The sequence below is a fragment of the Scyliorhinus torazame genome, chromosome 7, assembly GCF_047496885.1.
Source record: "Scyliorhinus torazame isolate Kashiwa2021f chromosome 7, sScyTor2.1, whole genome shotgun sequence".
Taxonomy (NCBI): Eukaryota; Metazoa; Chordata; class Chondrichthyes; order Carcharhiniformes; family Scyliorhinidae; genus Scyliorhinus; species Scyliorhinus torazame.
Genome location: NC_092713.1, coordinates 120261585 through 120275553, shown reverse-complemented (window position 1 = coordinate 120275553; position 13969 = coordinate 120261585). Strand labels below are relative to the sequence as shown.

General features: G+C 54.1%; 1 protein-coding gene across 1 annotated transcript in view; it reads left to right on the top strand.

Moving 5' to 3' along the window:
- The window catches only part of LOC140427357 (uncharacterized), a 164300-nt gene that overhangs the window by 113083 nt on the left and 37248 nt on the right, over positions 1-13969 (top strand). The window contains exon 13 of the mRNA XM_072512907.1: positions 11643-11869. Within this exon, the coding sequence (XP_072369008.1) occupies positions 11643-11869 (227 nt within the window). The remainder of the gene's footprint in view (positions 1-11642; positions 11870-13969) is intronic.

The following is a 13969-nucleotide window of genomic DNA, read 5'->3' as shown; positions in this document are numbered from 1 at the left end:
AAGTCTAACTCTGGGATTCGGCGGGCCCCTACCACCCCTTACTATATGTGGCCTCACGACCCTTAAGGTTTACCCACCTTCCCTGTTTGCAAACCTCACCCCGGATTGCAAACCCGTCGCCACCAGGAGCAGACGGTACAGTGCCCAGGACAGGACCTTCATCAGGTCGGAGGTCCAGCGGCTACTGCGGGAAGGCATCATCGAGGCCAGCAACAGCCCCTGGAGAGCCCAAGTGGTAGTTGTAAAGACTGGGGAGAAACACAGGATAGCCATTGACTACAGTCAGACCATCAATCGGTACACGCAGCTCGACGCGTACCCCTCCCATGCATATCTGATATGGTCAATCAGATTACACAGTATCGGGTCTTCTCTACAGTGGACCTGAAATCTGCCTACCACCAGCTACCCATCCGCAAGGTGGACCGCCAATACACTGCGTTCGAAGCAGACGGTCGCCTTTACCACTTCCTTAGGGTTCCCTTCGGTGCCACTAATGGGGTCTCGGTCTTCCAACGGGAGATGGACTGAATGATTGACAGGTACGGACTGCGGGCCACCTTCCCGTACCTGGACAACTCACCATCTGTGGCCACGACCAGCAGACCACAACGTTAACCTTCTCAAATTTCTCCACACCGCCAAACTCCTGAACCTTACGTATAACGAGAAGTGCGTGTTCAGCACCAACCGCTTAGCCATCCTTGGCTATGTGGTGCAAAATGGAGTTCTAGGGCCCGACCCTGACCGCATGCGCCCCCTCATGGAACACTCCCTCCCCCACTGCCCAAGGCCCTCAAACGATGCCTGGGGTTCTTCTCATACTATGCCCAGTGGGTCCCTAACTATGCGGACAAGGCCCGCCCACTCATTCACTCCACAGTTTTCCCCCTGACGGCCGAGGCTCACCAGGCCTTCAACCGTATCAAGGCCGACATTGCCAAGGCCGCGATGCACGCGGTTGACGAGACCCTCCCCTTTCCAGTCGAGAGCGATGCATCAGACGTAGCTCTGGCCGCCACCCTCAACCAGGCAGGCAGACCCATGGCATTCTTTTTCCGCACCTTCCATGCCTCCGAAATTCGGCACTCCTCCGTCGAAAAGGAGGCACAAGCCATCGTAGAAGCTGTGCGGCATTGGAGGCATTACCTGGCAGGCAGGTGATTCACTCTCCTCACTGACCAACGGTTGGTTGCCTTCATGTATAACAACACACAGCGGGGTAAGATCAAAAATGATAAAATCTTGAGGTGGAGGATCGAGCTCACCACCTACAATTACGAGATTTTGTATCGCCCCGGTAAGCTCAATGAGTCCCCCGATGCCCTATCCCGAGGTACATGTGCCAGCGCACAAATGGACCGGCTCCGGGCCCTACACGATGGTCTCTGTCACCCAAGGGTCACCCTGTTTTTTCACTTCATAAAGGCCCGCAACCTACCCTACTCCATTGCGGAAGTCAGGGCGGTCACCAAAGACTGCCAGGTTTGCAGTGCAAACCGCACTTCTACCGGCCAGACCGAGTGCACCTGGTGAAGGCCTCCCGTCCCTTTGAACGCCTCAGCCTAGATTTCAAAGGGCCCCTCCCCTCCTCTGACCGAAACACGTACTTCCTTAACGTGGTCGATGAATACTCCAGATTCCCCTTCGCCATCCCATGCCCCGATATGACGTCTGCTACAGTCATCAAAGCCCTCAATAGCATCTTCACTCTGTTCGGTTTCCCCGCTTACGTCCACAGCGACCGGGGATCCTCCTTTATGAGTGATGAGCTGCGTCAGTTCCTGCTCAGCAAGGGCATTGCCATGAGCAGGACGACCAGCTACAACCCCCGGGGAAATGGGCAGGTGGAGACGGAGAACGGGACGGTCTGGTAGGCCGTCCTGCTGGCCCTACGGTCTAAAAATCTTCCGGTCTCCCACTGGCAGGAGGTCCTCCCCGAAGCCATCCATTCCATCCGATCGCTACTTTGCACTGCAACTAATGCAACCCCCCATGAACGTCTCCTTGCCTTCCCTAGGAAGTCTACCTCCGGGGTTTTGCTCCCAACGTGGCTAGCAGCTGCAAGACCAGTTCTCCTCCGCAAGCACGTGCGGCTCCACAAGGCGGACCCGTTGATTGAGAGGGTACAGCTACTCCATGCAAACCCACAGTATGCCTATGTGGCATACCCCGACGGCCGCCAAGACACAGTCTCCCTCAGGGACCTGGAACCAGCTGGTTCCCCCCCCCCCCCCAACTGCCCCGGCGCCACCCATCCTCCCCTCAGCGCACCTCACCACAGCCCCCCCACCTGGATTACATGCTCCCGGAGTCACCGGCGACCAAGCCCGCGCCTGCATGCCACTGGGACTGTGGCGCTCACAACGGAGGATCAATGCACCCGACCGGCTAAATTTGTGAACTTTCCCCAAACTGTACACTTTAAAAATGCTCATACATGTAAATAGTTTTTCCATCCCCCCGCTGGACTTTTTTTAAACAGGGGGTGAATGTGGTAGTCACCATTGTTTGTATATATTACATATATGAGCAGTAATACGGTAAGTCTCCTGTACTACAGGTACGGGGGTAGATCCCTGCCTGCTGGCTCCGCCCAGTAGGCGGAGTATAAATGTGTGTGCTCATCGAGCTGCAACCATTTCGGCAGCAGCTGCAGGAGGCAACACATCTCTGCTTAGTGAAGCCTCGATTACTCTCTACTCTCGCCTCGTCGTAATTGATAGTGCATCAATCCCCCAGTGCTGAGCCTCCGACATCGCAGAGCTCCCTCAGTGCTGAGCCTCTAACAGCGCTGTGTTTCCTCAGTGCTTAGGCTCTTACAGCGCTGCGCTCCCCCAGTGCTGAGCCTCCGACATCGCAGAGCTCCCTCAGTGCTGAGCCTCTAACAGTGCTGCGCTCCCTCAGTGCTGAGCCTCTGACAGCGTAGCGCTCCCACAGTGCTGAGATTCTGACATCAAAGTACTCTCTCAGTGCTGACCATTTGACAGCGCCGCGCTCCCTCAGTGCTGACCCTCTGACCGTGCAGCACTCACTCAGTACCACGCTCCCTCAGTTCTGGCCTCTGACAGCGCAGCGCCCACTCAGGGTGGACCCACTGACAGCACAGCGTTCCCTCAGAATTGGTCTTCAGAATTGAAACCTACCCTGAGGACATTGCCTTATGGCCAAATCTGTGCCGCTGGGTATGATTGAATATTTTGTATTAAATAGACCAGAGGAGATACGTAACATAGAAAATTTGAGGGAAGAGTTTGAGGTTCCTACCAAAGCAATTTAGAAGTCCCATTCTGAGAGGGCGAAGAGAAATGGCACGAGGGAAAGATGGGAAAGGAGAAATTGGTTGATTATTTTCAGAAACCTCGAAGTCTGCTGTTATGTTTTCAATTTTTTCCCTGACCCTAATAAAGGGAAACAATCAAACAGAGCGTACAATGACTTCATCACTATAATGGCAGTGACTCAGAAACCAAATCACTAATGAAGCCAATAATAGTTGATTCAACACCAAATGTAAGTCATGTGGACAAATTAACATTAATTGTCAGATATGTGACCAACGATGGTGAGGTTGTAGAGCGATTTCTCTGTTTTTAAAAAAAAAATTAAAAAATATATTTTATTAAAGTTTTCAAACACAATTTTTCCACCTTACAAATCAACATGAAAGATAACACAATAACGAATAAGGAACATTATGTAAATAAAATAGTGAGGTAACAAAGTAACAAAAAATTGTGCCCCCCCCCCGGGCTGCTGCTGCTGCCGATCTATTTTCCCTTAACGTTCCGCGAGATAATCAAGGGACGGTTGCCACCGCCTGGAGAACCCCTGAACCGATCCTCTCAACACAAACTTCATCCGTTCCAGTTTTATGAACCCTGCCATATCGTTTATCCAGGCCTCCACGCCGGGGGGTTTCGCTTCCTTCCACATGAGTAAGATCCTTCGCCGGGCTACCAGGGACGCAAAGGCCAGAATATTGGCCTCTTTCGCCTCCTGCACTCCCGGCTCCTCCGCTACCCCAAATATAGCTAACCCCCAACCTGGCTTGACCCGGACCTTCACCACCTTTGAAACCACTCTTGCCACTCCCCTCCAGTACTCATCCAGTGCCGGATACGACCAAAATATATGTGTGTGGTTCGCCGGGCTTCCCAAGCACCTCCCGCACCTGTCCTCCACCCCGAAGAACCTGCTTAGCCTCGCTCCCGTCATGTGTGCTCTGTGTAGAACCTTGAATTGTATCAGGCTAAGCCTGGCACACGAGGAAGAGGAATTTACCCTACTTAGGGCATCAGCCCACAGACCCTCCTCAATCTCCTCCCCCAGCTCTTCTTCCCATTTTCCTTTCAGCTCCTCTACCAGCGCCTCCCCCTCGTCTCTCACCTCCAGATATATTTCGGACACTTTGCCCTCCCCGACCCATACCCCTGAAATCACTCTATCCTGGATCCCCTGTGTCGGGAGCAGCGTAAATTCCCTCACCTGTTGCCTCGTAAACGCCCTCACTTGCATGTATCTAAAGATATTCCCCGGGGGCAACTCATACTATTCCTCTAGCGCTCCCAGGCTCACAAACGTCCCGTCAATAAACAAGTCTCTCAATCTCCTAATTCCTGCCCGATGCCAGCTCTGGAACTCTCCGTCCATCCTTCCTGGGACAAACCTATGGTTGTTCCTGATCGGGGACCACACCAAGGCACCCGTCACACCGCTATGTCGCCTCCATTGCCCCCAGATCCTTAAGGTTGCCGCCACCACTGGGTTTGTGGTGTACCTTTTCGGGGAGAGCGGTAGCGGCGCCGTCACCAGCGCCTTTAGGCTCGTTCCTTTACAGGACGCCATCTCCAGCCTCTTCCACGCCGCCCCCTCTCCCTCCCTCATCCACTTGCGAACCATCGCCACATTGGCGGCCCAGTAATAATCGTCCAGATTCGGCAACGCCAGTTCCCCTCTGTCCCTGTTGCGCTGCAGGAACCCCCTCCTTACCCTCGGGGTCTTCCCTGCCCACACAAAGCTCATAACACTCCTATCTATTTTCTTAAAAAAGGCCTTAGTGATCAAAATGGGGAGACATTGAAACACAAAAAGAAACCTTGGGAGGACCATCACCTTGACCGCCTGCACTCTGCCCGCCAGTGATAGCGGCAGCATATCCCACCTCTTGAAATCCTCCTCCATCTGCTCCACCAGCCGCGTCAGATTGAGTTTGTGTAGAGTTCCCCAGCTCCTGACTACCTGAATCCCCAAATATCGGAAGCTCCTTTCCACTCTCCTTAACGGCAGGCCATCTATCCCTCTTCCCTGATCCCCGGGGTGTACTACGAAAAGCTCACTCTTCCCCATATTAAGCCTATATCCCGAAAAATCTCCAAACTCCCTCAATATCTGCATAACCTCTGTCATCCCCTCCACAGGATCCGCCACATACAGCAGAAGGTCATCTGCGTAAAGTGACACTCGGTGTTCCTCTCCCCCTCTAACCACCCCCCTCTATTTCCTAGAGTCTCTCAACGCTATGGCCAGTGGTTCAATTGCCAGCGCGAACAGTAATGGGGACAGAGGGCACCCCTGCCTTGTTCCCCTATGTAGCCGAAAATACTCCGATCTCTGCCGATTTGTGACTACACTTGCCTCTGGGGCCCCATAGGGGAGTTCAACCCAACTGACAAACCCCTCCCCGAACCCAAACCTCCTCAGCACCTCCCATAGATACTCCCACTCTACCCTGATCCCCGGGGTGTACTACGAAAAGTTCACTCTTCCCCATATTAAGCCTATATCCCGAAAAATCTCCAAACTCCCTCAATATCTGCATAACCTCTGTCATCCCCTCCACAGGATCCGCCACATACAGCAGAAGGTCATCTGCGTAAAGTGACACTCGGTGTTCCCCTCCCCCTCTAACCACCCCCCTCTATTTCCTAGAGAAATCCCTTCTCTGCATCCATCGCTGCCACTATATCTGCCTCCCCCTCCGCTGGGGGCATCATTATCACCCCCAACAGCCGTCGCACGGTAACATTCAATTGTCTCCCCTTTACAAACCCTGTCTGGTCTTCATGCACCACCCCCGGGACACAATCCTCGATCCTCATCGCCAGCACTTTTGCCAGCAACTTGGCATCTACATTCAGGATCGAGATAGGCCTATATGACCCGCATTGCAGCGGATCTTTATCTCGCTTCAGGATTAATGATATCGTCGCCTCCGACATTGTCGGGGGTAGAGTCCCCCCTCCTCTGGCCTCGTTAAAGGTTCTTGCCAACAGCAGGGCCAACAAGTCCACATACTTCCTATAAAATTCCACCGGGAACCCGTCTGGTCCCGGGGCCTTCCCTGCCTGCATGTTCCCCAGCCCTTTAGTCACCTCGTCCACCCCGATTGGCGCCCCCAGATCCTCCTGCTCCTCCACCCTTGGGAACCTTAGTTGGTCCAAAAACTGTTGCATCCCCTCTTTTCCCTCCGGGGGTTGGGACCTATATAGCCTCTCATAGAAGGTCTTAAACACCTCGTTTACCTTCCCTGCACTCCGCACCGTAGTTCCCGTTTCATCCCTAACCCCCCCTATTTCCCTCGCCGCTATCCTCTTACGAAGCTGGTGGGCCAGCAGCCGGCTCGCCTTTTTCCCCATATTCGTATCTCATCCCCTGTGCCTTCCTCCACTGTGCCTCTGCCTTCCCTGTGGTCAGCAGGTCAAACTCCATTTGAAGTCTTCGCCTCTCCCTATATAGTCCTTCGTCCGGGGCCTCCGCATATCTTTTATCCACACTCAAAATCTCCCCCACTAATCTCTCCCTTTCTTTGCCCTCAACTCTCCCCCAACCAATGCCTTCAGCGCTTCCCATACTACCCCCACCTGAACCTCACCATCGTCATTGGCCTCCAGGTACCTTTCAATACATCCCCGCACCCTTCCACAGACTCCCTCATCCGCCATAGACCCACATCCAGTCGCCAGAGTGGGCACTGTTCCCTCTCCTCTCCTAGTTCCAGATCCACCCAGTGCGGGGCATGATCTGAAACGGCTAGGGCCGAGTACTCCGTTCCTGCCACCCTCGAAATCAGTGCCCTACTCAAAACAAAGAAATCTATCCGGGAGTATACCTTATGAACATGGGAGAAAAAGGAAAACTCTTTGGCCAACGGCCTAGCAAATCTCCACGGATCCACTCCCCCCATTTGCTCCATGAACCCCCTGAGCACCTTGGCCGCTGCCGGCCTTCTTCCGATCCTGGATCTAGACCGATCTAACCCTGGATCCAGCACAGTATTGAAATCCCCCCCCCCCCATTACCAGGCTTCCTACCTCCAGGTCCGGGATACGTCCCAGCATCCGCTTCATAAATCCCACGTCATCCCAGTTCGGGGCATATACATTTCCCAGCACGACCTCCATTCCCTGCAATCTACCACTCACCATCACATATCTACCACCATTGTCCACTACTATATTCCTAGCCTCGAACGACACCTGTTTCCCCACCAACATAACCACCCCTCTATTTTTTGCTTCCAACCTTGAGTGGAACACCTGTCCCACCCATCCTTTCCTTAACCTAACCTGATCCGCCACCTTCAGATGCGTCTCCTGAAGCATGACCACGTCTGCCTTCAGTCCTTTTAAGTGCGCGAACACTCGGGCCCTCTTAATCGGCCCATTTAGGCCTCTCATATTCCACGTGATCAGCCGGATTGGGGGGCTTTACCCCCCCGTGTGTGGAACTCTCATCCTCCTTGTGCCTATCTTCCCGCCATCATCTCCCTAGCGCGGGAAAAAACCCGCACTTTCCTAGATCAGCCCCGCCCCCTATGGCGCAGCTTCCCCGACAGCCCCATTCCCATTCCCCATCCTCCACCTATGTCCCTTTTTCCACCGGCGCCCACATTTCTCAGTGTCCCCCTGTCAAGAAAAAATTACATTTCTGTACATCAACATCGTCATCTCCCCCACAGCATCAGTCCCTCAGTTCTGGTCCAATTTCTCTTTTTGGATGAAGGTCCATGCCTCTTCCGACGTTTCAAAATAGTAGTGTCTATCTTGGTACGTGACTCACAATCGCGCCGGCTGCAGCATCCCAAACTTTACTTTCTTCTTGTGCAGCGCCACCTTGGCCCGATTAAAACTCGCTCTCCTTCTTGCCACCTCCGTGCTCCAGTCCTGATACACTCGTATCACCGCATTCTCCCACCTGCTACTCCGTACCTTCTTGGCCCAGCTCAAAACAGCCTCTCTGTCGATGAAGCGGTGAAATCTCACCACTATCGCCCTTGGTGGTTCTCCAGCCTTTGGTCTCCTCGCAAGGTGAGCCTCTTCCACCTCCAGGGGGCCCGAGGGGGCCTCAGCTCCCATTAGAGAATGGAGCATCGTGCTCACATAAGCCCCAAAGTCAGCTCCCTCCACTCCCTCGGGGAGACCCAGAATCCGGAGTTTCTTTCTACTCGAGCTGTTCTCCAGGACTTAGAGTCTTTCGATACACCTCTTGTGTAGCACCTCGTGCGTCTCCATTTTTACCGCTAGGCCCAGAATCTCGTCCTCAGTCTCAGCTGCCTTCTCCTTCACTCCACAGAGCTCTATCGCCTGGGCCTTTTGCGTTTCTTTTAGCCCTTCGATTGCCAACAACATCGGCGCCAGCACCTCCTTCTTTAATTCCTTCACACACCGTCGAAGGAATTCCTGCTGATCCGAGCCCCATGTCGTCTGGTCTCCATCCGTCGCCATCTTGCTTCTTCCTTCTCTTCTCTGCCGCTGCTCCAAAGGATCCTTCGCAATCTGACCACTACCACCGATCTATTCCATACACTCTAGGGTCCAAAGCGTGCGGGGGTGTCATGTACGTTGAGCGCAAGTGTGTGTGTGAGGGGTGGTCTTACCTCAGCCCCAGGTGAGTCTGCTCCCTTCCCCCTGGGCCGCCATCAACATCCCCCCAGGCAGAGGACGGGACCGTGCGCTGCAGTGTCTCAGCCACATGCAGGGATGGTCCGGGTGGATGGTGGTACTGTGGCCATGGGTCAGACATAGTCCAACGACGTGGAGCCAGGAGCTCATCGCAGGGCGGGTTGTCATCATCCTCCATGGCCTGCAATAGACACGTGTCCACCGGCAACTGTGTGAGCCCGGCCGTTGTGCCGCAGGTGGATCAGCAATGGGGGGGGGTGGTGTGCATGCGGGTGGGGTGGGTGGGGTTGGGGAGGAGGGTGAGGGTGCTGGGTGGGTGGATGGGTGGGGGGTGTGGGTGGACGGGTGTTGCCATGGTGTGTGGTCTGTGGCCATACTACCCGATTCCCACGCCCATCTAGTCAGTGAAGCGGGTGTCTATCAGCCTGTCCCGTGCCCGCTGGCCCAGCCGGTAACGGTGGACAGCCACCCGCCCGTGTCTAGCCCGTCTGCCCTGACTATTGCCCCCATCCCCCTCATCTGGGGAGGACTGCGCCTCTTCCTGCTGCTCCTCCACTCTGCTGTCCTCTGCCTGCGGCACATCGCCCCTCTGCTGAGCTATATTGTGCAGGACGCAGCACACCACAATGATGCGCCCACCCTATCTGACCTATACTGGAGGGCGCCCCCAGAGAGGTCCAGGCACCTGAAACGCATCTTCAGCACGCCAAAGCACCTCTCTATCACTCCCCTTGTCGCTACATGGGCATCATTGTAGCGGTTCTCCGCCTCATTGCGTGGCCTCCGTATAGGCGTCATCAGCCACAATCGCAATGGGTAGCCCCTGTCGCCCAGCAACCTGCCCCTCAGCCAGGGATGGCGTCCCTCGTACATGCCGGGGATGTATGACCATGACAACACGTATGAGTCGTGTACACTGCCTGGGTAACGGGCGCAGACGTGCAGGATCATCATGCGGTGGTCGCAGACCACCTGTATGTTCATCGAATAGGTCTCCTTCCTATTGGTGAACACGGCCCTGTTATCTGCAGGTGGCCACACGGCGACGTGCATCCCATCAATCGCGCCCTGGACCATGGGGAACCCGGCCACGGCAGAGAAGCCCACGGCCCGGGCATCTTTGCTGGCCCAGTCCACAGGGAAGCGGATGTAGCGGTGCGCAATGGCACATAGGGCGCCTGTCACTGCCCGGATGCACCGGTGCACCGATGTCTGCGATATGCCGGACAGATCCCCACTCGGTGCCTGGAATGACCCCGTTGCATAAAAGTTCAGGGCCACCGTAACCTTGACGGACACGGGGAGAGGGTGTCCCCCGCCAGTGCCACGCGGTGACAGGTGCGCCAGCAGGTGCCAGATGTGTGCCACAGTTTCCCGGCTCATCCGGAGTCTCCTCCTGCATTCCCAGTCCGTGAGGTCCTGGTATGACAGCCGGGGCCGGTACACACGGGGCGTCCTCGGGTGCCTCCGTTGCCGTGGGGCCGCGACGTCCTCCTCCCCCTCCTCATCCTGTCGGTCAGGTGTTCCTCCAGCCTGGTCGGCTGCCGCCTGCCCCTCTGCGGCAGCCTGCGCCGCCTCACTGGCATGCTCCTCATCCTCCTCCTCACCCAGGGCAACACGGACGTAAGTGGCTGCCGCCACGGCGGCCAACATCGCTGGCTGACCGGAAAACATGACGGCCTGCGCGGGGGGGGGGGGGGACGACATGTCATCATTGCCCATACCCCCCCCCCAGCCAGGTGGCATGGACCGCATGGGTCCGACTTTTGGAGGCTGGCACCTGGCCAGGTGGACCAACTCACTTGCCCTCGTACCCCCCTACCCGGCACGGACCCCCCCCTCCTCCCCGGCATGGACCCCCCCCTCCCCGGCACGGACCCCTCCGTCCCCCGTCCCCCCCATGTCCTTCCCCGGCATGGACCCCGTCCCCCTCCCCGGCACGGACCCTCCGTCCCCCTCCCTGCAGTCATCCTCCCATCCCCGGCACTCACCCCCCCCTCCCCCAGAGCCCAGCCCACTCTAACCACCCCCCCCGCCGCACACACACACCAACCATGAGCACTGGTTGACGCCAATTAATAGATGGTTTGATTTACGCCGACGTGACCCGTGATCGCGTCGGCGGGACTTCGGCCCATCCGGACGGGAGAATATCGGCAACCCCGAAATCCATTGCCTTGCGCCCACCCGTGCCATTCTCCGAGGTGTGCGGTGCGATTGATGCCCCGCCGACTTTTCTACCTTCGGAGAATTCGGCGGGCGGCGGGGGCGGGATTCACAACGGCCCACGGCGATTCTCCAACCCGGTGGGGGGGTCGGAGAATCTCGCCCAAGTTCTTTATCATTCAGGAGAATCAGCTATATGCCTTCCAATACCATTATTTGTTTCCTGAGATGCAATGCCAAAGCTTAAGGCAGTACATCAGATGAGGTCCATATTCAACCATATTAGCAATTTTTTACATCTGAATTCCAACCTTCCTGAGATAAAGGCCAACAAGTCACCATTTTGATTCCTTGTACCATCTTTTGGTGATGTGGGTCCATGCACCTTTAGCATTCTCCAAATGACAAGAATAAAAAATATGCAACAATGATATTTTGTGAATATATTTTAAAATAATACTCTCAAAGTTGTAGAATTAATGGAAGATCACAATTAGCACATATGAGCTGTCAAAAGTTTAAGTATTAATTACATGCTAGCATTTTAAAATTATTTTTTGAAACTCTATTCAGATACTCAAGCCTCTGTGAAAGTATACCATCCTTTAAGACAGAATTGAATAATGCAAACAGGGAGTCTTCATCCTTCCACACAAGTGAACATATAATTGAAAAGGATAATGAGAAGGATAATGACAAAGTAAGACAGTTACTTCAGCTGGCTGATCCATCTAGTTGCATCAGTCCATTCAACTGGCATAAAACCACGTTTGGTGCAGAAGATTCTGCAGCAGCATCAGGTAATAACGCAAAAAGAAACCATGAGCAGGATTTTCTGGGTCTTCCCGCTGGCAGGATCTTCTGATCCCACGGAAGGCAATCCTTTGTGGCAATTCCCTGGCTGCGAAATGGATGAGCCATGCTAATGCCGTAGACATCGGCAGGACGAGAAGATCCTGCCGGCAGCCAATGGGAAGCTACCTCCGCCACTGGAAAACACGCTGGCTGGAAAATCCTACCCTATTTTTATTTTTAAATAATGGCAGTCAAAACCTGGAGCTTTTTAAAAATATTTTGTATTTGGTTTGTAATTCGAATCATTCAAATTAACCTACAAAACCTGCTCTTGTCTACAACAAAAATGAAAAAAGTGTCATGATCGCCACAGAAACCGGTAACTTGTTCAAACAAGGATGACACGCCAAGATTACACATTTTAAGATTCTTACTGTAACGAAAAATTAAAAATACTATTAACACCATCTTGTAGGCAGCATATACTTAATCATAAACATTCCCCTTTCTCTATGGCACAACTCAGACACATGTCACAGATATTTTAAGTAGGCATTCCAATTTCCTGGAACCAGTCCAAGGGGTTATTAGCCCCTTTTCCTGTGCGGCACCCCCCCGCCGGCAGCGTAACCCTCCGTCCCGCCAGCCGGTCAATGGGGTTTCCCATTGTGGGCACCCCCACACCATCTCTCTCTCTCTCTGATCCTTATCTGGGAAGTAAGTAGACAGTTCATAGAATGTACAGTGCAAAAGGAGGCCATTTGACCCATCGGGTCTGCACTGTCCCTCGGAAAGAGTACCCAACTTAAGACCGCACCTCCACCCTATCCCCGTAACCCAATAACCCCACAGTTGCTTCCCAGCTCCAGGGTCCCAAATTCGATTCCTGGCTTGGGTCACTGTCTATGCGGAGTCTGCACGTCCTCACCGTGTCTGCGTGGGTTTCCTTTGTGTGCTACGGTTTCCTCCCTGTGGCGCACAAAGACTCCGTGAGACGAATAGAGTGAAGTCGATGAGGCTTTATTAAGCGTGTCTGTTCCCCAGCAGCCCGATAGTAAACTGGCCTGCGGGGGAAGGCACCGGCTTCTTATACTTCGCCTTCAGGGCGGAGTATGAGGTCAACGGCCAACCAGGACCCGGGATCTGTCAGCCAATGACATTAGGGCTTCCAGTCCCACATGACCCCCAATACATACTACCACACTCCCGCAGTCCAAAGATGTGTAGGTTAGGTGGATTGGCCATCCTGAATTGCCCCTGAGTGTCCAAAATAGTTAGCTGGGGTTACTGGGTTACGATAATATGGTGGAGGTGTGGGCTTGGATAGAGTGCTCTTTCCAAAGACCGGTGCAAACTTGATTGGCCGAATGGCCTCCATCTACACTGTAAATTCCATGAACTTGTGGCCCTTGGCAGTGCCACCAAGGCACCTGGCACTGGCACCTGAGCAGTGCTCCAGCCAGCTTGTCAGTGGCAGCTTGGAACTGCCAAGGTGCCAGCTGTGCAGTGCCAAGGTGCCCACTTTCCAGGGAGAGATCCAGGGAGCTAGCCCGCATTTACCCTGACCACCCAGGGGTCTCCAATAGCCTGGGTGCCTTTCTGTCTGGTCTATGTTTGTGTGGGCCAGTGCTGAAGGGCGCCCAGCTGCATCTCGCTGTGGAGGTTGGTAGATTTTGGGAGGCTGGTAGATGCCAGGTAAGATGTGCGAAGTCAGTTTGGCCACCCACATTTTGGGCATGATTCTGACTCTGACACCTCACGGGACTTGAGTATATCCCGCGAGGTGTGAAGACTGTTGGGAAGCCCAAGGGAGGCCTCTCCTGAAATTCACCAGCGGCACCACACTTGAGCAAGAGCGCAACGCAGCCGGTGGATCACGCCCGTTGTCTCCAAGTGCAAACCTTCTTCCCAGTAAACAATCTAGGTCTCCTTTAATTTCTAACAATCAAAATCTATAAGGCAGACTTCAGAACATGTCACATGACCAGCTTAATTTTATCTTAAATCAAAGACATGCTCCCAAAACATCTTCTAAGGCACATCATTGTAACAAAACTTTGACTGTGGATGTATTGAAAGGCAATTTCAGCTTGCAATGTCAAGAA